General features: G+C 36.6%; 1 protein-coding gene across 3 annotated transcripts in view; it reads right to left on the bottom strand.

Annotated features, from left to right (window-relative positions):
• Positions 1–11325: 11325 nt before the first annotated feature.
• Positions 11326–24698, bottom strand: part of spred2b (sprouty related EVH1 domain containing 2b) — a 40778-nt gene continuing 27405 nt past the window's right edge. For 2 of the 3 annotated variants that reach the window (XM_052572829.1, XM_052572831.1), the window contains exons 5-6: positions 16885–17025; positions 11326–16069 (exon numbers count right to left, since the gene is read on the bottom strand). In XM_052572829.1, coding sequence (XP_052428789.1) covers positions 15413–16069; positions 16885–17025 — 798 coding nt within the window. In that variant the 3' untranslated portion in view covers positions 11326–15412. The remainder of the gene's footprint in view (positions 16070–16884; positions 17026–24698) is intronic. The other variant, XM_052572830.1, reaches the window with a different exon arrangement.

Raw genomic sequence — 24698 nt, 5'->3', positions numbered from 1 at the left:
GGGTTACTTTTAACTCTTATTGAACAGATATCTTCTAATGGTTTACCATCACATTATGTAATTTCACCATAAAATAGAGTCAAATGTGTGGTTTTTGCAAATTTTATGGATTTAACCTTATAATTTCATGGTGGAAAACCACATTTCCAGAAGACCTACAAGTTATCCTGTGTATGATTATATTTAATTTTTTCATGCATTTTGTCTGTCTGACTCTGTGCGCTGTCAATTTATAAGTTATGGCCATGTTTTATGACTAGATCACTTACAATGAACTCTGATTCTGAGGCTTGAGTTAGCTACCTTATTACGGTGGTTATCATTATTTGTTATGGTTTAGCAAAAAAAAGTAGTAGCCTAAATAATCATTATACCAACATTAATATATGGTTATAAGTTGTAAATACCTGAAACATTGTCACCATATTTTTAACAGTGAGTTTAATGTATTTATTTTTAATAATCTCGATTTCAGCAGGATATTCAGCTTCAGCGCCATTGAAATAAAGTTGGACAGCTTTTTGTTTTGATCTCAGAGAACTGAACTGAGCATGTGCAGCGAGTTTGTGAATGAAGCTAGTTGTGTGGCAGTTGTCTCAGAATCTGTTCGTTTAATAGTTCAGTGTAGCTCTGCTGTGAAATGTCACTTCGGTTCACACACACATGATCGGTCTATTGTGTTGTTTTACAGAGGCAGCATTCCACAGGACGTCAGAAACAGGCCCACGAGGATGCATTCGAAGGTTACTGTTAGTGTTCGGCCCACTGCACCAGCGTAATGAAGTCCTCCTTCATGTGATAGCATGCTGTGTCTCCTGGCAGTTCCTCTCTCAAAGCTGCTTTCTTTTCTTCCTTCAAAAGGCCTAAACAAAAAATATGTCCTCTCTGACCCGAGTGTTTCCATGGGACCAGTCAAACTACATATTTCCAGCCGCTCTTCGCTGCCCCGCGGGCGACTCTGGGTGTAATTATACATTACAGTCCTCCAATGACAACAGCCTCAGTGTCATTTCATCACTCATGCCAAATGAATGTGTGGTTTGGTTAAACCGGCTCCTCTGTGTTGTTTTTTCTACACTGCTTGACGTTTTGTTCATAACAGCGTGGCAGAATATTGTATGTGGTTTCAAGTGGGCGAAAAAAAAAGTTAAACTGCCCCCATGTTTTTAACATTCATACATAAAATCACATGGAAAATAATCCAATTATATTGTTGACTTCAATTACAGCCAGACTGAAATGCAATATAAAGATGATTAGATCTCAGCCTTTGCCAGTGACCCAGAAAAATATTTTGTCATTCATTATGATAATAAATTACTTTTATTGCCCTATAATCCCATGATTATTGTTGTCGATATTTAATAGATGATTACTTTGTCAAATGTGTGGTTATTGCTCGGTTTTAAAGTTTGATTCTTTGTGCATGTGTGTCTGTCGCAAACACCAAGTTCAGCACAGGGTGGCGCTAAAGGACACGGATTTATTTCAGGACACACTAGTGTTATGTTTTGAGCTTTAAAAACATAACCTGGACATATTCTGAAACCAATTTTTTAATATATGAAACATATGTTGCTTAAAGACAATGAAGCCAATTCTTCACTTTTTTCATGACAATGAAGCATATTCTACATTTGTAACAATATGGCATTCATGGCAGAGGAAAAAAAAAAATGTAATAAAGTATTATAAATATAAATATATAATAAATTTAATTAGAAAACAGCAACAGCTGCAATAAGTAAAAGAAGAAGAAAAAAAAGTCCAGACATATTTCTTCAATTAAATCAATTGGAATAAGCGAACATTTCAATAAATATATATATTCAAAAATAAATAAATAAATGAAAACATAAATTCTAAATGTTTATATTATATTATATTATATTATAACATAACATTGGAATTATTTATAATTATGTAGTTATTATGTGTGTGTGTATATATATATATATATATATATATATATATATATATATATATATATATATATATATATATATATATATATATATATATATATATGAGACAGTATACATTCATTTGATCAGAAATACTTTAAAAACAGTAATATTGTAAAATATTATTGCAATTTAAAATAACTTTGCATTTGTGCTTTGTATTTTATTACTGATGCTTTAGTGGACAAAAATATAGCTTGCTATATTGTAATGCATTATTATCAATTATTTGCATTATTGCTAAATACAATTGTATATATGCATATCGTAAATTTTTCATTTCAAAGGGACCTACACTCATGATCTTAAAAAAAAACTATTTTATGTTTTAAAAAGAAGAAGAAGAAGAAGAAGAAAGAAAGGAAGAAAGAAAGAAAGAAAAAGGGGCAAACACTGCACTGCACATGGTATTAGATCTGAGATGCAGCGTTTGTGGAATATTTTGGGAAATGTCTGTGCTTCAGTTGACTGCTGAGGCTGGAGAGCAGCTCATTATTGAGTGTTTGATGTGGCATGAATTCCTCACAGATGTTGCCCTGCTCTCTCTCTCTCCTGAGTAACAGCACAGACCTTAACCACGACTGCAGGACGCAAACCTTCCCAAGAAACTAGCTTTCATTAGTCCAACACTTTCATTACTCCTGGTTGCTGCATAATTACTTCTAATTTGTGTTATTTCATAGTTTTAATGACTTTAATATTATAATAATGTGGAAAACTATAGTAAGGAACGAGGCGTGTCTAAACTCCTGTGATCTTCAGTTGTTTATATCTTAGATTAGTTCTTTGGTCGACTGCAGCGTGAGACTGAAAGAGATCAAGGCAAACTATAATGTGTTTAAACAGAAATATCACATCTTTTTAAAACTAGGAGAAGAAAGGAGATGAGAAGAAACGGTGTGGAGCACAGTATGAAGTCTGAGATGAGAGGGAGCGACCTCCCCTCGGCCTCAGGGGGTCCGCTTGTAAAGGAAGGAAGGAAGTCATTTTCAGAACAAAAACAGAAAAGGCCTCGGAAAAAAAAGGCTGTTCGTGAAAAAGAAAACAAAGGCAGATGGACAAAGAATAAGGAAATGTAAATGTGGCATGGTCTAGAGGAACCGTCAGAGGAATTGGCTCAGTATCCGTGCCTGGAATAGAGATCGAGGGAAGCGTTTGCTTTATGGCCCGCTGTCACACAATGCCACACAGGTACAGCAGCAGCCCAGCGCAACACACGGGACGTCCTGATGGGCCCAACAGACAGGAACACTCCGAATAACAGTCACAATGAGCAAAACCACACGTGAAATAGATTTATAAATTAACTAAATGATAATACATATAAATTATAATTATAAATATAATATATATAAATTATAAATACATAAATTAAATGTTTATATATATATATATATATATATATATATACTGTATATAATATATGTATATATATATATATATATATATATATATATATATATATATATATATATATATATATAAGAAATTAAATAAATAAACCTTTAAATTACACATTATTATAAATAATGAATAAAATACATTTCAACTTAAGTAGCATTTTCAAACATTTTAAATGTTAATTTAAATAATCGACAATTATGTAGAATGTAATAACTGAATACAAAAAAGATACGACAACATATTACACACACATATATACATACATAATATATATATATATATATATAATTATAGTGACAAGGACAACAAAATTACTAATTACTAAAGTACCTAAATTCACAATGAGATTAGAAGTTTAATATTTAAATTGTTAAATAATACAGGTAAATAAATACATCTAAGTTACTTTATTTATGAAACTATTATAAAATGATTTATAATACACAAGCATGCATATTATACCATTTTTAATAACAAGAATAACCTACATTTACATTTTATTATTTTAATAATAACTTTGATTGAAAGTATATTACAACATTATTGTGCTGATCATAGTTTATGTACATTTATACATGGAATATATAGGGATCAATGAATTTTCAGACTATTTGAATGTGTTTTTGTTTATACACACAGTCCCAGCCATACACACACATATACTGTAAATATATATATATATATATATATATATATATATATATATATATATATATATATATATATATACACATACACATTTGTAGGGTTATTATTTAATTCTACCTTAATACATCACTTATACTAAACTAACACTGTATGTATTTGTGCATCTGTAAATGTGGATACACAAAAAAAGACAGGTTCCTAAAAAGGCCTTTCATTCCAGAGATGTCAAGATCAGTTGATTCTGTATAAATACATCAGTAGACACTGGGTCAGAGAGGGTTTGTAACTGACACTTGTGAAGAGTGTATTTGTAGACGCTGATGGTCGAGTACTGCAATCAAAAAAGACACAATGGATGTACGTGTAAACACACACACGCTCCTGCGCAGATGACAGCGAGTATCACGTTCACATTTGTTTCAGATTTCAGCCATGTAAACAAAGGGAGGCAGGCAGACACGCTGGGGCCCGTTTAAATTAGGCCCCAATAAGATCTGTCAAATCCACAAGCCCAGAGCCTCTCGCAAAGCCCAAATCGAATCAAAAGCAGCCCTTTGATGGTCTCCGAGTTTGGTCTTTATAACAATTATTTTTGTTTTAATAATCATTCCCTGGTTTTGGGCTGGAAGACGCAGTAGAGGTTTGGTGGGAGGGAGCGGATTCCTCACACACACACACACACACACACACACACACACACATTAGGGGAATAGGGAGCGAGCGTTCAGATGCACCAGGGTTTCTCCAGTCTCTTCTTGAGCCCAAGAATGATATCATGCATACTAGGGAGTGTGGGAGCGGGTTAAGCTCCGTCCTTGATTTGCTCCACTCAGAATGAATGACCTGAGAGGAACATCCATTAGTGAAGAATGTGCTGCGCTGAAGCTGGGCTTTGGTTTAAAGGGGTCGCATCATGAGGAATCCAGTCTGCCTTCATCTTCTGAGAAAAGAGTTTGCTGTTGAAAAAAACATACTGAAACTTTCAGACCTAAAGACTTCCTCCCCTGTGAAAAAAAGAAGAAGTAGTAAGCTTTAAAAATACCATGTTCTGATTTTTCGAAGCAAACACACCTACTGGGGAATCAGGAACTTGGTCCATGCAGACGTGGTGAGGTAATAAACTGGAAGTCAGAAAAATGCTGTTATTTCTCAAAGCCAAAACAAGTAATGATTAAAGAGAAGTGCAGCAGATCTGCTGTTTCTGGCTGTGTGTAGCACCTACTGCTCTGCACTTCCTGTCAGAGTTTGTTTATAAGCAGCTTCATTCAGTCAGTCATTCTTTAGAAGCAGCAAACGATAAGCAGCTGAAGTTTATTTCGAACAAGATCCTGGTTTCTCATCCTAACAGTTTGAAAGGAAGATTTTAACAATTAATTTTTCACAAAAAAAAAAAAAAAAAACAGTTTTTTGCAGTGATGCGATGTAAGAATCACAGAACCTTTCAGTGAACAGGTCCTAAAAGATTTTTTTCTTAGCATCAAGTAGTGTTATTTATTATTATTGTTATTATTATTATTATGTACTCTCTTGTACAGTACATGCACTTGCCTAAGTAAATAGTACACACAGAACAGAACTGTAAAATAAAGTGCTACATATCATAGTTTTTATAATTTTTGATTCGTTTTTATTTTAATATTTTAAGTTTTTATAAAGTTTTGTGATGTGCTTTTGTAATTTTTACATTGTTTCTGTTTCAGGTTTGATGTGTGTATTCATTGTTAATAATGTTAGTGATTCACCTTACTCAAGGCAACTATAAAATATTTATATTTTATTTTCACTGTATGTCATTAACAAAAATGTTATAATAGTTTTAGATTTAGTTACAAATTTTTATAATTTTTGTGCAACTGAAATATTCCATAGATTTTTTTTTTCTTTAAAAAAAGTTTCTTTAAAAAAAGTTTCTTTATGGAACCAAATGTGTAGTTTGCAATGATGTTGTGACTTAAATATGTGGCATACATAAGGAGAGAAAAAATAATATACATAATAAGTTGGCCTCAATGGGGAGGGAAAATCATTGATTTTAACAAATATGAAATGACTTTGAAATAACAATCCTGAGCGTTTACAGAGGTAGAACTTATTAAGTCAGCACAGAGTCCAGCTTTTCTTCCTTGGGCTGCAACTTTCATCAGGATCTGGACACTTTTCACTTCCTGTCCATGGAGACAGCTTGAGACGGGCCTCAGTAAACAAATCCAAAAGATCTCATTCAATGGCCATTTCTGCAGCTCAGCGCACAGAAACAAAACACCACTGCCACAAAGTAACCTTATTCTGCAATGACCTCAGAACTGGAGGTGCTTAGCTGTGTTTAGGTGTTAGCTTACTAGCACATAACCAAGTGGTTACTTATCAGAAAAGCTCTCAGAAACCAAGTGTGTGTGTTATTGTGACGGGGTCATGAAGGAGGCAGTGTATGACCTGGTGCCCACTGACAGTGATAAGAGCGTCAGCTGGCCGCTGTGGGAAAGCGCTCGCCCCTCCCCGTCCCGTCAGAGGATGTGGAGGCTCAAAGCTGTTATCTGCTCACAATAACATCCTGCTGCATGTGTACCACACTGTTCTGGCCAAGGGAAGTTGGACACAAATAAAAGACGGCACAATCAAGGACAGGGGTGGAGGGAGTGACAGTAAACACAAGAGCTATTTACTGAGGTCAAAGCAGGGTAATATTACTGCCGAAATCTTCAGTACGCAGCCCAGACATGTACAAAGAGTTTATATCAAACTGCAGAGAAAAGGGTAAAAAATAAAATAAAATAAAAAATTTAAAAAAATAATCGCAATAATATATATTATAACATTTTGTTTTTTGTGCAGTAATTTTTCAAGACAAACAAGTATATATATACATATATATATATATATATATATATATATATATATATATAGTATTGTTCAAAATAATAGCAGTACAATGTGACTAACCAGAATAATCAAGGTTTTTAGTATATTTTTTATTGCTACGTGGCAAACAAGTTACCAGTAGGTTCAGTAGATTGTCAGAAAACAAACAAGACCCAGCATTCATGATATGCATGCTCTTAAGGCTGTGCAATTGGGCAATTAGTTAAAAGGGGTGTGTTCAAAAAAATAGCAGTGTCTACCTTTGACTGTACAAACTCAAAACTATTTTGTACAAACATTTTTTTTTCTGGGATTTAGCAATCCTGTGAATCACTAAACTAATATTTAGTTGTATGACCACAGTTTTTTAAAACTGCTTGACATCTGTGTGGCATGGAGTCAACCAACTTGTGGCACCTCTCAGCTGTTATTCCACTCCATGATTCTTTAACAACATTCCACAATTCATTCACATTTCTTGGTTTTGCTTCAGAAACAGCATTTTTGATATCACCCCACAAGTTCTCAATTGGATTAAGGTCTGGAGATTGGGCTGGCCACTCCATAACATTAATTTTGTTGGTTTGGAACCAAGACTTTGCCCGTTTACTAGTGTGTTTTGGGTCATTGTCTTGTTGAAACAACCATTTCAAGGGCATGTCCTCTTCAGCATAGGGCAACATGACCTCTTCAAGTATTTTAACATATGCAAACTGATCCATGATCCCTGGTATGCGATAAATAGGCCCAACACCATAGTAGGAGAAACATGCCCATATCATGATGCTTGCACCTCCATGCTTCACTGTCTTCACTGTGTACTGTGGCTTGAATTCAGAGTTTGGGGGTCGTCTCACAAACTGCCTGTGGCCCTTGGACCCAAAAAGAACAATTTTACTCTCATCAGTCCACAAAATGTTCCTCCATTTCTCTTTAGGCCAGTTGATGTGTTCTTTGGCAAATTGTAACCTCTTCTGCACATGCCTTTTTTTTAACAGAGGGACTTTGCGGGGGATTCTTGAAAATAGATTAGCTTCACACAGACGTCTTCTAACTGTCACAGTACTTACAGGTAACTCCAGACTGTCTTTGATCATCCTGGAGGTGATCATTGGCTGAGCCTTTGCCATTCTGGTTATTCTTCTATCCATTTTGATGGTTGTCTTCCGTTTTCTTCCACGTCTCTCTGGTTTTGTTCTACATTTTAAGGCATTGGAGATCATTTTAGCTGAACAGCCTAATATTTTTTACACCTCTTTATAGGTTTTCCCCTCTCTAATCAACTTTTTAATCAAAGTACGCTGTTCTTCTGAACAATGTCTTGAACGACCCATTTTCCTCAGCTTTCAAATGCATGTTCAACAAGTGTTGGCTTCATCCTTAAATAGGGGCCACCTGATTCACACCTGTTTCTTCACAAAATTGATGACCTCAGTGATTGAATGACACACTGCTATTTTTTTGAACACACCCCTTTCAACTAATTCAACTAATTGCCCAATTGCACAGCCTTAAGAGCGTGCATATCATGAATGCTGGGTCTCATTTGTTTTCTGAGAATCTACTGAACCTACTGGTAACTTGTTTGCCACGTAGCAATAAAAAAATATACGAAAAACCTTGATTATTCTGGTTAGTCACATTGTACTGCTATTATTTTGAACAATACTGTATATATATATTACAAAAGCTATTTAAGTGATTTTAGATAAATAAGTTTCTATGCAACAACAAATTGTAAAAAAAAAATAGTATCACTGCAAAACAAAAACAAAAATTTAGCAGCACACTGATGATAATAGGAAATATTTATTGAGGGCTAAATCTGCATATTAGGATCATTTCTAATTTTCAGCTTTGGCATCGCATAAATAAATTCTATAATAAACTATTTTAAAATATAAAACGGTTCTATCAAATTGTCATAATATTTCTTAATATTACTGTTTTGCAATATAAATGTAGCCTACGTTAGCTAAAAATCTTAAAGACCCCAAACAGTAATGTGTGTGTGTGTGTGTGTAAATGCAAATATAACTACTGAAAACAATATAAGTGATAAAAAGAAAATGAATTCAAATTTAAACATCCAGAAACATTACTGTAAAGTCATTTTGAGGGTGCAAAAAGGCCCTAAAAAAGGCTTGATTTCCTTCATTCAAAATATAATTCATTCTTTTGATTTCGAGGTGAAATGTGGCATGAGATTCAGTCTGTGAGGAGGTCGTCCGTGATGATAAGTGCACTGCCTGATGGGTCCAGACAAGAATCTGCGCCTGAATGGCTCTAAAAACAACACCTACAGCCGGAGACAAACAACAGGTGGAGAAGCGAGCCCAAACACGCAAACAGGAAAGAGCAGGAGCAGCTGTCTCACACTGCCTCCAGCTTCAAACAGCACTGCGGCCTGACAGAACACAGGAAGAAAGATTTCCTTAACGAATAATTACATTCACTCATGCCATTCCAAACTCAAAAAACTAGCCCTCTATATGCTCTATACAGTCACTTTGTGTGAAAATCTGATATTGACATTCAAAAATTTAAAAACTACAGTAGCAGTATGTTAAGTTTTATAGAACTTACATGTATCGAATAACTGTTTACAATTGATAATGTAGCCTACTGACAACCTTAAAAGGGTTCACAAACAGCTTTCCCACATCTTCCACATGAATGCAAAACACACATGACGCTGAAATAATGTGATAACTATTCATTGAACAGCACGAGATGTAACATAATACCCCACTGAATGCACATCGCTGAAGACTAAACAGTTATTTCAAGCATGAGCCTGGAGGTCTCTTATGGAATTCTGGGAATGTCAATTGTAAATGTAAATGTAAATTTTAAGACTTGTTTTTCTCTTGCTAGAACTGTACATTTAACAGTATTTTACCGTAAAGTGACATTTTTGCACCTTATAAACAGAGTAAGGGGTCGGTCATACAGAACAAGTTTTTCTGTTGTTTATCTGTGTGAACATGCACTAGATGGACGTGTTCGACCATTGCGCTCAAAACTCACGTCGTTTGCAGCGTTCTAAAAATGCAATGCTTAAGTTAGGCCGCATTGTTCACCAAAGTATTATGTTTTTTATTATTATTGTTTTCAGTTGGGAGTGCCGTTTTTTTATCAGAATTCCAAAAGCTGCAGACAAAAGTGCCCTTAGCAGAGGTAAGGAATCGTTTCCTTTCTTTTAAAGCAAGAAAAAAAGTGACCTCATTACGAGAAAATACATCTTAAATGTTTGCACATGTGGAGGCTGATGCTATTTGCAGTCACCAAGCAGCATAGCAGGCCAGGCCTTTGGGGACATTTCTCCCCCCTACACCTCTTTTCTTGCCAGATAATCGTCCATATGCTCTTTCAGAAACATCCCGAGTGAAACAGCTTAATGTTCTGTATGGCTTTCACATGTCTGAGCTGCTCAAAGACTTCTGGATCCAGATGCAAGCGTTGCAGTCACGTCTGGCTAGAAGCACATTAAGAGACGGGGAAGAGAGTCACGTGGTCCATCTGCAAGTTTGATTGAGCACAGCTTACAGAGGACCAGTGACCAGTTCATACGGCAGAACGGACACAGAAACATCACTGCGTTCAACAAGAGACATAGGAGGCCAAAGCAGGGTTATCTTAGGCTAACTTTAGTCAACTAACACATTTAATAAAATATAAAAAATTTAATAAAATGTTATATAATGTTTTATTTCAGCTAGTTGCATTTTTCATTTTCATTTTGACTAAAAATAAAAATTGAAAAAGTAATAAAACAATTTATAAACGTATTTAAAATAATAACAAAATAACTTAGACTATGCATAAATTATGCAAAAAAAGACTATGCAAAAACTAATCAAATAAATTAGTAAAAATAACACTGCATTAAAGAAAGTAACAAAGATGCCAAAAAACGAAAATCAAAATGAAACCAGAAAATACAAAAATAAAAACTAAATCGAAATATTAATAAAAACTATATAGACAAAAATGTAAAAAATTACTAATACTTTAAAATAGAAAATAGAAAAACAAAAACTAAATCGAAATATTAATAAAAACTATATAGACAAAAAATTACAAAAAAATACTAATACTTTAAAATTAAAATAGAAAAATAAAAACTAAATTGAAATATTAATTAAACCTATATAGACAAAAATGACAAAACTACCAATACCTGAAAATTTAAATTAAAAGAGAAAACAGTAATATAAAAACTAAATCAAAATAATAAAAAATATATAGACAAATTACAAAAATTGCTAATACTTAAAAATTAAAACAGAAAAATAGAAAACTAAACTGAAATATTAATAAAAACTACATAGATAAAATCTACAAATAATGATACTAAAGTAATTCTGGGTCAAAAACCCAACCAAATTGATCAAACAAGCATTTTGAAGTGAACAACAGCTCGGCAAACAGCATGAACGTAGACGGGTTACAGGTTTCTTTCATTTTTATTGGGACCTATGACAGACATGTAGAACTGCAGAGCGTCATGTAGCTCCCATACCATCAACTGCTATTTACAACGTACTTTCTTCTTTCCATCTTTTCCTAAAATCAAGAGCTACATTGATCGTACATGTTAGAAACGATAAAAAAAATTTGAAATAAAAACACAAATGTACATCATACACTTGATATAGATTTTTTTTAAAGGTAAAAATGTGCATTGTAAAAAACAAAACTAATCAATACAATAGGGTAATTTCAATAAAAATAATAATAATAAAAAACCTTTTTCTGTTTCTTTTCTCATTTTTAGTATACAAGGAGACAGATTAACGTGATGCTTCAGGCACTTTTTAACAGGTAAATGTGTGTCGCACCAGGACAGATGTTCCTGCTTCTGGTTAACTTTCCATTACCACAGATAGAAAAATAAACACAGCTCTTCTCTAAGCTCGGATGAAGCTGACGTACTCAGATACAGAAAGGACACATGGTGAATGAAGGACAGCGAGAGGACTCCAGTGAAGCCACAGGGGCACACATTAACAACACTCGCAGAATTAAAGGTACAAACCTTCCCAATGGGCCAGCATCTTTTTAAAAGGTACTAAAATGTACCATTTATGTACTGATATGTACCTTTAAGGTACTAAAATGCACTTTTTAGGGGGAAATAAGATACAAAGTTGTACCTTTTTCAAATAAATAGCATCACAGTGACAGCTTCTGTAGCTTTATTTTCTGCGAGTGAAACCACACAGCAGCACCTCACTCTTCAAAATAAAGGCTTTCAAAACATCAAAAGAAAAGAAACAAGGAGAATATAGTAAGTGCAAGAGGCACTGAATCTTAAATGTTTCAATACATATTCTGCACTGTAGAAAAAGAAAGAAATCCACCTATTTCAACTTAAAAACTTCAGTCATTTCAACATAAATTACGTTGATTTGAAAATCTTAAAAACTACTTCATAAAAGCTTATTTTGATAACGTAGGTAATATAAAAACATAAGTTGCCATGAATTACTGATCTTTTTTTTTCCAGTGTACAGAATATGTAACGGAAAACAAAATTTCCATGTAAAAAATACAAAATAGAAGCACTTCAGAAACACAAAACCGATGAATTGAAGACTGTTGGGAATTGAACACTAGCAGAACTGAATGTAATGTTGTATACAGCACGGTAATTCACAGTAATTTTACTGGATACAATCTAATTCACGTTATTGACATCACCTCATCACATTGCATGATTAATTCAACAACAATAAAATATTATTTTGAAACACTATAAGTAATAATAATTAAATAAAACATTTTTCAATCCAATCCAATTTTGTGTCAAATATATATTCATTTCCAATCCGATCAAATGATGAGTCTAAAAAGAAATGGTCAAAATTGTGTCTGACTCTCTAAGCCTGCTCACATCAAGAATTCGTACTATATAAAGTTTTAATAACCATTGACAGCCAATCAGAGTCAGATGGTGTGGACAATAGTAATAATTCATAACGTGAACAGGCCTGAAAATCACACTGAAAACAGAGGGTCAAGTCAAATCCGGTGAATGTTGCATACAACAACAACAAAAAACAAAAAAACTATGTGAGAGTAGCATGCGATTCCGAACGGAATCTTTATACCAATAACGTAACATCAAGAATTTGTTTTGACCTTTAAATTGAGGAGAAGTATTCTGCAACAAACCATTAAAGAACCTTTATTTTGAAGAGTTTCTCGCTGTCACTGAAGAAGCATCTGACGCACATATACTGTACACTCTTTACTGCTCACACACATAAGGCATATCTATTGGGGTTTTATACATTAAAAAATATCTTTTCACTTTTTTCTCTTTTTTGAGGAACTGCATTGATTCGTTTTAATGTCCTCTCAAAAATTAAGGCGTTGAGTTATTGTCATGAAGAAACTGGAGATCGGTTTGGAAAACGTCCCTCTATAAAGCATCCTTAAAATCAAGCTTATTTTTGTGTTTCCTTTTGCTTTTCTTAGAGAACAGGTAAAACGTCTTTGAGAATCCAATTCCTTCCATTTTCTAGAAACAAATTATGAGCCATCTGTCAATAAGGGGAAAGAAATATATAGCGCTTTAGTGTTTTTTCCCTCTGGAGAATAAACAAAATCGAGTAGACAGCATAAAATAATTTCATTCATTCATATTTTTGTCTTGTTTTCCAGTAAAATATCTCAACAGTTGAATGAAACAAACAAGGATTACATGAGAAGCAAAACTGTACAAACTATTATTTTGTATCGACTTGTTTCCTTTTTTTTCTTGTTGTAAGCAAATATCTACGAAGCAAAGCACATGTCATGCAGGAAAAAATAGCAGGCTAAATCATGTGCACGATTACTATTACTATTACTTCCCTCGATTAAAAAATTGTGCGCATGATTTACGAATTTGTTCCCTCGATGTACTAAAACTTGCACACATTTACCATTTAGTTCCCTCGATTTAAAAAATTGTGCGCACGATTTACTAATTCTTTCCCTAAAGTAATTCGAGGGAACGAAACAGTAATTGTGTGCAAGATTTAGTACACTGAGCAAACGAATTAGTAAATCGTGCGCAGAATTTTTTAAATCGAGGGAACAGAATATTAATCATTTGTATTTTTTATTACACTGAGGGAACGAATTAATAAATTGTGCGCACAATTTATTTATTTTTTCTTGCATGCCACGTGCAGGTCTTCGTATAATTTAATAAAACTGTGTGAGGTTTGTTTAAATAAACATAAATATGTAAATAAATAAACAAAAAATAGGTCAAATCCAACCAAATTCTAGTGCTGTCAACCGATTAATTACTTCCAAACTAAAAGTTTTTGTCTACATAATATATGTGTGTGTATATATATATATATAGATACTGTATGTGTGTGTGTGTGTGTGTGTGTGTGTGTGTGTGTGTGTGTGGTTGTGTGCATTTGTATATACATACAAAATATACACAGCACACACACATATATTATGTAAACAAAAACATTTATTTTTGATTTGATTAATCACGATTAATCGTCTGATAGCATTCCCAAATCCGGGTATATTTTCTTAAGTAATTTGTTATGAGGATATTTAGATTATGTTTTACAAGACAAAAATTATGATGTTTAAAAAAAATATATTTATTTATTTATTTTTTGCAGGTGAAGCAGCGTGGGCTCACTGGAAACTCCTCTCTTTGTCCATATGGATGTGCTTTTTTGCCTACAGTCTGATGATTTCTCTCTCAATTTTTATTTTCCTTCCTTTGGCTGGTGATTCGATTAACTGCGAGAATAAATATGACAAAAATAATCTTTGGATATCAAATATGCATCAGACTCAAAAGCCACCCTCGCGTCCAAAAGAAGTCAACTCTAAGGCGAATGTCCCATGTCTGAAGCGCAGCTGTGGCTCTTGAAGATGATTACAATAGTTCGATTTGAAACACATACAGTATTTACATATACTCCGGATGCAGCTTATGTAAATTTGGCTTAAATATAATAACGACAATACTATGCTGTGATACAATGTTATCATTCCTTTACAACACGCATGCATGCATCGACACGCTCTCCCACAATCGCACTACAAACGGACGTTTCCGACTTTTTTTAGTGTCTCGAGCTAATCTCACTGTTATTGTTCTGAACGGTTAAAGGGCTTGGGATATAAATGCCAGTTTATGTACGGACCTGTTCAGGAAGAGTAAACAGCAACTTCCTCCCAAACGACTGCGCGCCGTATAAACAACAAGCGATTCAAGTTCTTGAAAAGTCAAATCAGTGTAAAAAATATAAAGTACCTGCATAAGTAATGCAATGACATGAGGGCTCCAGGAGAGCCGAGGAACTGAGAGAAGCATCCACAACAAAAGGAAAAGAAAAGAACATACACATATATATATACTTTCATATTTATAAAAACAACTAAGAGAGAACGTTTTCAATGCACCAACTGTTTTCTGGAGCTAGGAGAGAACGTAAAGTGAAGTACAGTCTGCTCCTGCGCATCTCAGTGCTAGCGTTCCAAGGGGCGTGTTTAGGGTTCGTTCAGCCGACGGCCTTGTGCTTCCCTCCGCAGCAACCGCAGGCCACGCCGCAGCGGTGGCACACATGGAGCGGAGGGTAGCAGCACAGACAAGGCGCCAACAGCGACAGACCCAGAAGGGCCGTCCAGCGGAGGCAGAAACGCTCCTCGCTGGAGTCGCACGAGCACGGGTCCGAGTACTCTCCCTCCGGGTCGGACATGCAGTGGTAGAGCATGCTGTCGGCGCACCACATGAAGCTGACCCGGTGGATGCAGGTCCGGATGGGGTCAGGGGCGTCGTGGCACTGCCCGCGCCGGTTCTCCTCATGGTTGAACATGTCCCGACAGTAGACGCAGCGTGATCGCTCTCCGTCCTCTTTCCTTCGCTTGCCCTTGAGCTTGAACGCCGGCGGCTGGGTGGCCACTACGCCTCCGCAGTGGCTCTTGAGGTCGCACTGGCTGAAGTCGGAGCTGGGCACGTAGGGGTAGCTGTAGTCATGCTTTAAGGGTTCGTTCTTAGCGATGTGAACGTACGAGTCCGAGTCCGAGGGTTGGGTGAACTTGTCCGGCACGGCGGCGTATCGATAGTCCTCGTAGCCTGTGATCAGCCAGCGCTCCCGGGGGTTGATTCGGACGATCTCCTCGTCCTCAAACGGGAAGGGGTTCCTGCTGGAGAACTTCTGAGAGGCAAGAGAAAACAAGAGCACAAAAGTGACGACTGTGTCTGTAAGATCACAGAACGTAGCTCTTTGTATCCTCCCACAATATTGGATTGTGTCACTTATTTGAAAATGTTATTTAAATGTTTAATCTTTTACTCGTTACGTAATCTGATTAGTGCTGTCAGACGATTAATCGCAATTAATCGCATCAAAAATAAAAGTTTTTCACATAATATTTGTGTGTATGTTTATTATGTACAGTGCAGTGCAAAAGTCTTAGGCCACTAGAATTTTCACGAAACAAAAAATAAAGTGGAACCACAGTATATAAATATACACTGAAAATAATTACATGTATTTACAGAATTTATATTATATATAAATATATTTAATATATAAACCTGACATATTTTTCGTAAATTTATACATGCACATGTGTGTATTCAGATATACATAATAAATATAAACAGCACACATGTTATGTAAACAAAAACTTTTGTTTAGGAATGCAGTTAATCGCAATTAATTGTATGCCAGCACTAAATCTGATTTAAGGCTAGAATACGCTACACCGCTTTTAAAATTTGAATCAGAATCACACACTACCAGACTTTCAACTTCTGCCATATATACATTTGAAATAGCAGTCCTCAGTAACAATATAAATATATTTACCGTCACTTTTGATCAATTTAATACATCATTTCTGAATAAAAGTATACATTTCTTTAAAAAAAACACTCTGAGCTATGACATTTCAGTATCCCTGATCTAGATGATGTATGAATATTCATTAATTCATGCAAATATTGATGCGCCTCCAGCTATCGCACCTGATCTAGGCTGTAGCGCTCAGGTGGTCTGTACTGCAGAATACAGCGATGTAGATGAGGCTCGTAGAAGGTGGAGGTGGCCACTAGCTGTGTAGAGATCTCCTTCTTTTGAGATGAGTTCGAGGAGCTGTCGGTGGCAGTCTGAACAACAAAAGAGAAAAATGACAAACTCGGTCTCAAACGACCTACAGACATTCACAAATGAAGAACCATCATCTCCAAAAACACATCAGAAAAAACAACAACAAAAAAACAGTGTTGAAACCAGTACATGTACTGTCCAGGAAACTTTAAAACAAAGAGACAATCCCTATCACAGACAGGTGTTTTGCAGAGTAAATGCGGTTTTCCATGATGTCATGGGTACCTGGCGTTGATTCACAGCTACACATTAATACACCACACACACGGCCGTACACTGCACATAAACACACACACGCAGTCAATCCGACGTGACGTGGCTAAACTTCAATGTGCAATTAAAAAAAATCAGGCCCCAGGCCGCAGGATCTGTAAAAATCTCTGAAGTCTCCCTGTTATTAGAGGAACTCAAATGCTTCCAGCATGCTGGGATACAGGCCATCACACACACAACAGCTCTGAACCATAACATCACCAGAGAAACCTACAGGACACCTCGGTGCTTGTGCCATACATATCAAAATCAATCAATGCTACTGAGGAAAAAAAGGTACTGCTAAAGTGAGCGACAAAACTTTATCTAATGTATAATATATTACACATTGTGTAGAATTGCTCTTGTAGGAGTAAAACTGAGACTCCAGCAAAAAAGTTTCCAGTCTTAAACACAAAACATAAGAATGGTGCAGTCAGACAGCTGCCTGTGGAGGTGGACTACACAGACAGATAGAAACGACAGACAGAAAGACAGACAGGCAGGGCGGCTGGGAAATGATTAGTGGCAGAGAGTCTGGACGAGATCCTTCCTTTGGCTGAACCGGATGCCTTCAACATCCACCTGCCAAGTGGAGTGTGAGCATAAACACGCGCACACACACACACACACTTCCAGTCTTATTTTGGTGTAGCTAAAAGTGTGTGAGAGAGACTGTATTTCAATTTGACTTTATATAAAATATGCCAAATAAACAGAGATTCTACTTTGATAACCCATGTTTATTAAGCCATTCATGGGGTCTGTAGAATCCGTCCACTGTTAGATCACTGGCATCTGATAATGTTGTGCCCCTCAAACTGAGTTTTCCATGTTTGAGGCTAAACTCCAGCTAGGCGAGAGGAACAGGAGTCTCCGGTGGCTGGACATGTCCCTGCACCCTGACCCGAGCTCTCTCTCTCTCTTTCTGGGTCCAGCCTGGCCAGGCATTGGTTTCTCCTTCATACAAAGACCTCAGAACTGCTGGCCAAAAATAATAGAGGCGTCCCTCAAAGCACTGCCAAGAAAGCCTGAGCCGACATGACTTAAAAATATGTTTAGGAGGAAAGCTGGAGATAATTAAAAACACAGACCCTTTCAGATGTTTACACTGCAGGTCTAAAAACCTCTGGGCCAAAGTACTCAAGTAGTATAAGGTTAAAATAGATTTTAAAAAATAGTGAGCTGCCTTGCTGTCTACCGCCTACATGGGCAGCTGTCCTCTGACGCAGCATCAGAACCAAATGAAACCTAAAGGCCTAGGACCTATCAGGACCACTATCATCAAAGATGATTGACAATTAGCTTACAGTTTGGATTGGTGGGGTGGAACTGTTCTGGGGAAGAACTCCCTGCACATCCATGCAGCCTAGCATGAACAGAACCAACATAAATGTATTACAGTGATCGTTTACAGTACTGCGGGAAGTAGGGGTGCTGAGGGTGCTGCCCACGAAAAATGGGGGTGCAGTGTTAAAAATAAATTCATGAACAATTTGTAATGAACAAATTGAAACAGTGACTCAGGATAGTGTTGCCACCTTGTGGAAGAACTGTTTAGTGCAGAATCAAGTCAAAGCGCAAAAGTGCGACCTGTGGTTACAGTTACAAAAAATGCGCAAATGTGCGCAAAACCTAAGTGTACTTTGGGCTTCAGTAGGCAGCATTATCATTCAACATGCGTTTACAAACTGTTTTTATCATTGAAACATGTCTATGATACTGTAAAATGACTCTATAGGTAGTTCACTAGTTTTTGAAACAAAGCACCAAAAATGTACCAAAAATTGCACACCGCAAATAAATGGCCAACCCCCTACACAAATTCTGCATTTCTTATCGAAAATCTCTAATGTGTGTAGCGTAGTGCAGATAACAAGAGAGTTCAAAGTCACATGTGGCACAACACTGATTCAAAGGCATACCTCAGCAGCAGAGCCGATGCTGGCCCATTAATGACACGCAATCAGTGGCGCAGTAGGGGAGGGTGGAGAGATAATGAGGGGAGGGGGTCAAAAGCTTTGGAGACCTGAAGTCTTTTGGGTAATTTCACAAATGAGCCCCCCTTCATTAAGTCCTAGGCTGGCCACCCTGTGGCACGAAACCACAACAGACCAATCCAAAATGGGCAGGCCAGAGCTGTGGGAGCAACAAACTGGCTGTAACCAGATATAGCATAATGTGGCCCCATAGGACCTGCTGAGAGAGAACCAGCATGAAGAGCACAAAATACAGAAGCAGCGGTCAAAACCAGACCTGTATATAGTCCACAACTCGGTACAGAGGTCAGTGACAGTAATGTAAGCCATCAACAACATATTGAAAGGACCAATGCCTACACGAGCAGCAACAAAAACTGAATTTTAGAAAAGACAGTATTAAGAAAAGCTAATTTTTATTTTTTTGATGGAAACGTGCGATTTTTGTTTGTGCAAAATTTGCTACATTGATGCAAAGGTGTCATGAAAGCTTGCCTGGATATTTAAAGAAGGTTATTAAGAAGTTCTGAGTGTTTTTAGCATGATGCTATGGGGTTGTAGGGTTTTCTGGGTTGTTGTGAGCCCATCTCCAAGTGTCTAAGATATTGTGGGTCCCTTCATTAATGTAAGTCAAAGGGTATTTTATTACCTATTGCTTGACTTTTAAGTCCATCATATACTTCTGTCTTTGTGTGAACACTAGGGTGTCTTTTCTTCTGTCCATTAAGTATCTTTTTTTCATGCTATCACACTGAGTACACTTTGAAAGGCTATGTGTTTGACTGTATGTTAAGGCTGGGCTCAGACTACAGGAGTTTTGGACTGGATTATCCCCAAATTACTCCTGCCCACAATCAGAGAAAACATCTTTTCCAGGACCTCGGTTGGTTCCGATGTTTGCCCAATTTTCAGACTCAATCTGAAAGCCTCCCGAGACACATTGGGGCCACCTCGATAATATCAAACATTATCGGAGTGGCCCCAATGTGTCTGAGAGCTGATCGGAAGGATTTTAAATCAGAATGATTACGACTATGATTGCATCAGTAATTTCACAGTAGCCAATGAGAGACAAGTCTACAAGGAAACAGAGTTGAATGAGTGAAGGTTTGAAACAGCAACTGCAAAACAAGCTGCCGTATAGGTCTGTTGGACAATGGGGATGGAGGAATGGCTTGTGAAAGTATGACAACAACACGCCTGTATAACATACATACCACAAGTGTATGGAAAAAGAGAAGAGCTTGGGAGAAATCCCCTCAATTTTGAGCAGAGTTGAATTTAAAAAGCTGCTAGCTCTTTAAGCTAATGTGCTAATGGTATTGATAATCAACAGTGATAATTTTTGCCCTTAAGGCTAATGTTAGCTAGCATACTACAGTTAACAGGCATTAAAACTGGCATATAAATCTCACCTCCAGTTCCCACTGAAGAACAGAGATCACGTGAGGCATGATGATAATCTCAATATGTTGTAGTGCGTGATAAGCCACAATTTTTGAAGTGTTTGAGAGATGACAATCTGTATAAAGATTCTCTTTATGTGCGTGATGCAACCATATTCTATCAAGAAGTTGAAGCACAAACTGGAGTGTCATCATGTTGAACAAAATTTGGCCAAATAGTTTAAAGGAGTTTGAAACTATGGCAGGGCTAAATGGGGATCTTGAAGGACTTCAGATAGCGTTTTGCCGAGCCAGAGGAACGTGTCTTGAGAGCTGCATGCTTTACAGGTTAGCAGTTAGCATTGTAGGTCTGAGGGTTTTGCAGTCCATCAAAAGCTCTTCTGCTTCAAGCAATTAGGTTTGAACACTCCAAACACCTGGATATACAGTAAGCGTGTCCTCAGCTACATGCATGACCGATGCTATCTGGAAAGGGTTTTTTATTCTCTATAGGGCTCCAAACCACTGACAACAAGGTTTTTATGGTGTTTTCAATTATAATTCTTCAATAAGACAAACTAGGGAATGAAAAATGTGCTGGAACTAATTGAGTTCCAAGTCAAATTGCCCATAATTAGCCACCTTGAGGTTGAGGCAGGGCAGGGTGGATGGCCACCAGTATCTTTTCCACTGCTGTGATTAGTGCTGCGATCCTTTGCGCACACATACTCCACACACAGATGCCCAGTGCTGCGAAGGACCGGAGACGATAATTAAATAAAGCTTCTATACCTCTTGCATAAAGGAGCATTGATTCTTTCCACCTTATTTTTTTTCCCTCTTCCCAGAACTGTTAGTCTTCCCCATCCCACTTCCTCTGAGCATCCTCCAGGGCCTTGGCTGGGAGCTCTCTATACAGCGAAGCCTTATCCTGCCTGACTTCTGCACAGGAAGTTGTTTTTTGTCACACAACACACACACAACCAAAAAAGTCTGGAACCCTCACTTACTTTATTGAAGTGTACAGTAAAGCGTCTATTCTTGCATTCTGGAAGTCAGACACACACCTGAAACCTTATACGAACAGTTCAAATAACTAAACTAAAAAAGAATGTAGCACTTGTTTACATGTTGTACTATAATCTTTATGAAAAGATTTGTTCACTAAAAGTATTGTCATGACAAACTTGCTTGACAAGACTGTCTTAGTGGTTTGGACGTGAATTTTTTCCTATTGTGCTCCACAGAAGAAAGGAAGTCATTTATTTTAATTTTAGTTTCATTTTGTTGTGTGTTTTGGTCATATATTTGTACCTATACATTTACATGCTATGTATAGCATAAAGTCCTTTGTTATTAAGCTAACAAATTAACATTATGTTGACTATTCAGATTAGCGGTGCATCAAAAACAACGGTGGTTATCATCATTCTTTCTTGCTGATTTGACCAATTCCATTCTGTGTGTAAAATGATGAGGACACCTAGATTGGCTGAAAAAAACCCTAACAAAACACTCATTGTTCTTAACTGATAACTCTTTTTTTTTGAGCATCACCACGCTGCTTCTATCATGGTGTAGGGCAGTGATCCTCGCGAGATCCACTTTCCTGCGAAGTTTAGCTCTAACCCTAATCAAACACGCATGAGTTTGCTAATCAGTGTCTTTAGGATCATTAGTAAATCACAGGCAGGTGTGTTTAATTGGAGTCTGTGCTAAACTCTGCAGGAAACTGGATCTCGCGAGCCAGATTTGAGGATCACTGGTGTAGGGTGATGCTGTGATGGGTTTACGTCAGCATTATGACCTGTGGAGCTCATGAATCACTTGGTGCTCACTACTCTTACACCAGTCCATCACTGTAAGCACACGGAATTTTGGCATCTTTGGAATTCTGATTCTGAAAGTGAGATAAAAAAAAAAAAAAAAATTCAAGCATGTATAATACAATAAATAAATAGAAAAGTAATGCATTTACAAACAATAATTAATATGAAATCATGATGATGTAAAAAAAAAACAACTTCTGGAAAGTATTCAGAAATAATTTAAAAATGTTTCTTCCTTTCAGTATTGTTCTTTTTTTTTTCTTTTGGTGAAATAACAGTAACTATAGGTACACTGATGTATACATTTATTTTTAAAATAATTTTTGTTGTTGTTTTTCATTTCTCTAATTTACCAATTTCTGCTTCTGGGATCAGCTAGTATAAAATAAAACAGAAACATTTTAAGTCTCAAAAAAAATAAATAATAATAAATACAACATCAGTTATGTTGGCCTTCTCAAGCTTACATAATAGAATAAATAAATAGAAAAGTAATGTGTTTAAAAAGTATTCTGTCTAATACTGTTAAGTTCATCCAGTATTCACATTCCTCTTTTCTTTCATTCTTTTGTTCATTATCTTTTCTTTTGGTGAAATAGAATGAATCAATACTGCAATCATTTCCATTACATTTTAATGCTGTATTATAAATGTAAAACTATGTACTGTATATGTGTTTATAGTTACACTGGTGCATAAAATTAAAAATAATAAAATATTCATCCTTTACGACTTAATTTATTATTATTACGACTTAATTTTTTTAATAACACCATTATGTTGGCTTTCTCAAGCACGCTATACAATAAATAAATATAAAAGACGTGTCTAAAAATAATTTCTATAAAACCATGAGGTGTAAAAGTATAATTTTCTCTTTATTTGCTGGTAAAGTAAAATGAATCAATACAGCAATAATTTCGATGTAATGCTGTATTATTAATGTAATACTGTGTATTAAATATTTATGTATTTGGTGCAAATCTATGTGTGTGCATTGGTGCATAAAAAAATGAATATTCTTCCTTTTAAAATAAAAATAAAAACTCGAAATTACTTCTTTAAAAGTGAACTTTCTGATCAGTTCTAGACTGAGGTGTTGTGTAAGGACAAGCGTCCCAAAACCAGGCGTCTCAAAGCGACACACCCTGCTAAATGCCCGGCGTTCAGAGACGCAGAGCGAGTCCTTTCCCTGATCTGAATGAGCTAAATCGAGCTGAGGTTAAGTATAGGTTAGCTCACGAGGAACCATCAGGAGGAATACACATCCCAGCAGAGGAACAACTTCCCTCGACATAATCACCCCGAGCTGTAAATCCAGACGCGCATTTCTGCTGTCTGAGGCAATAAATGGAAAGGTCACCAACACCAACAACTCTGTGCCTCAACTTCACAATGCGCGTGTGTCCCACAAAACAGGCAGGTAAATCTCATTCTGTTTTCTGAATGCAGGGACAACAGCATGTGAAGAGCATCAATTCCAGGAAGGAAAGAAACGTTGGATTAAGTTTCCTTTCAAGCTCGGGGTCGTTGGCTTAGCAGTCTACCCCTTTGGCCTGAAAGCGAGACAGACAGCGAGTGAAAGAGGAGCCATGAGGCTTCCCCTGTGCGTGCCCCCCTCCTTCCACCCTGGGCGGCAGTAAATCAGGATGGCAGTTAGCTAGGAAGCAGCTGCTAATGATAGTTTTACTGGGGAGAGCAGGAAGTCGTCTCCTGACCCGCCTGCTGCTCCTGGTCTCCTGTGACTGTGACAAAAGGACAGTAAGTGGGTAAAAGCCAAGTGTCGGCACAGCCTGCTCTGAAAGCACCACAGGAAAGCTGCCTGCGCTGCTATCGCATCAACCATCTTCAAAAAACAAAGGCCCGTCTCTTCCACGGCAGCCTCGGCGGGGGAAAAATATCACAAGGACTCGGCCTTTTCTGGGACGCTGCGCACACACTCAAACCAAAGCCGCAGACATGAAAGCTGAAGGGAAGAGGAAGTTACTAAATATTGCTTTCAAAATGTACGTGCCCATATAGCATGAAACTAAACCACACACACCCCATATGTTTGGGCAAAATTCATGACACGTCAAGAACATGTCTGGGTCATAAGGTGAAAAAAACAAGATAAAACAATTCATAAAATAAAGGTTCTTGGAGCAAGAAAATACTATTTTATTATTATTATTATTATTATTATTACTTCAGGCATTTCACTTAACGTTTTACTTGTCATTTCTTT

Source organism: Carassius gibelio, chromosome B13, assembly GCF_023724105.1.
Source record: "Carassius gibelio isolate Cgi1373 ecotype wild population from Czech Republic chromosome B13, carGib1.2-hapl.c, whole genome shotgun sequence".
Lineage (NCBI taxonomy): Eukaryota > Metazoa > Chordata > Actinopteri > Cypriniformes > Cyprinidae > Carassius > Carassius gibelio.
The sequence above is the reverse complement of the archived record's forward strand: the minus strand, read 5'-3'. Positions and strand labels throughout refer to the sequence as shown.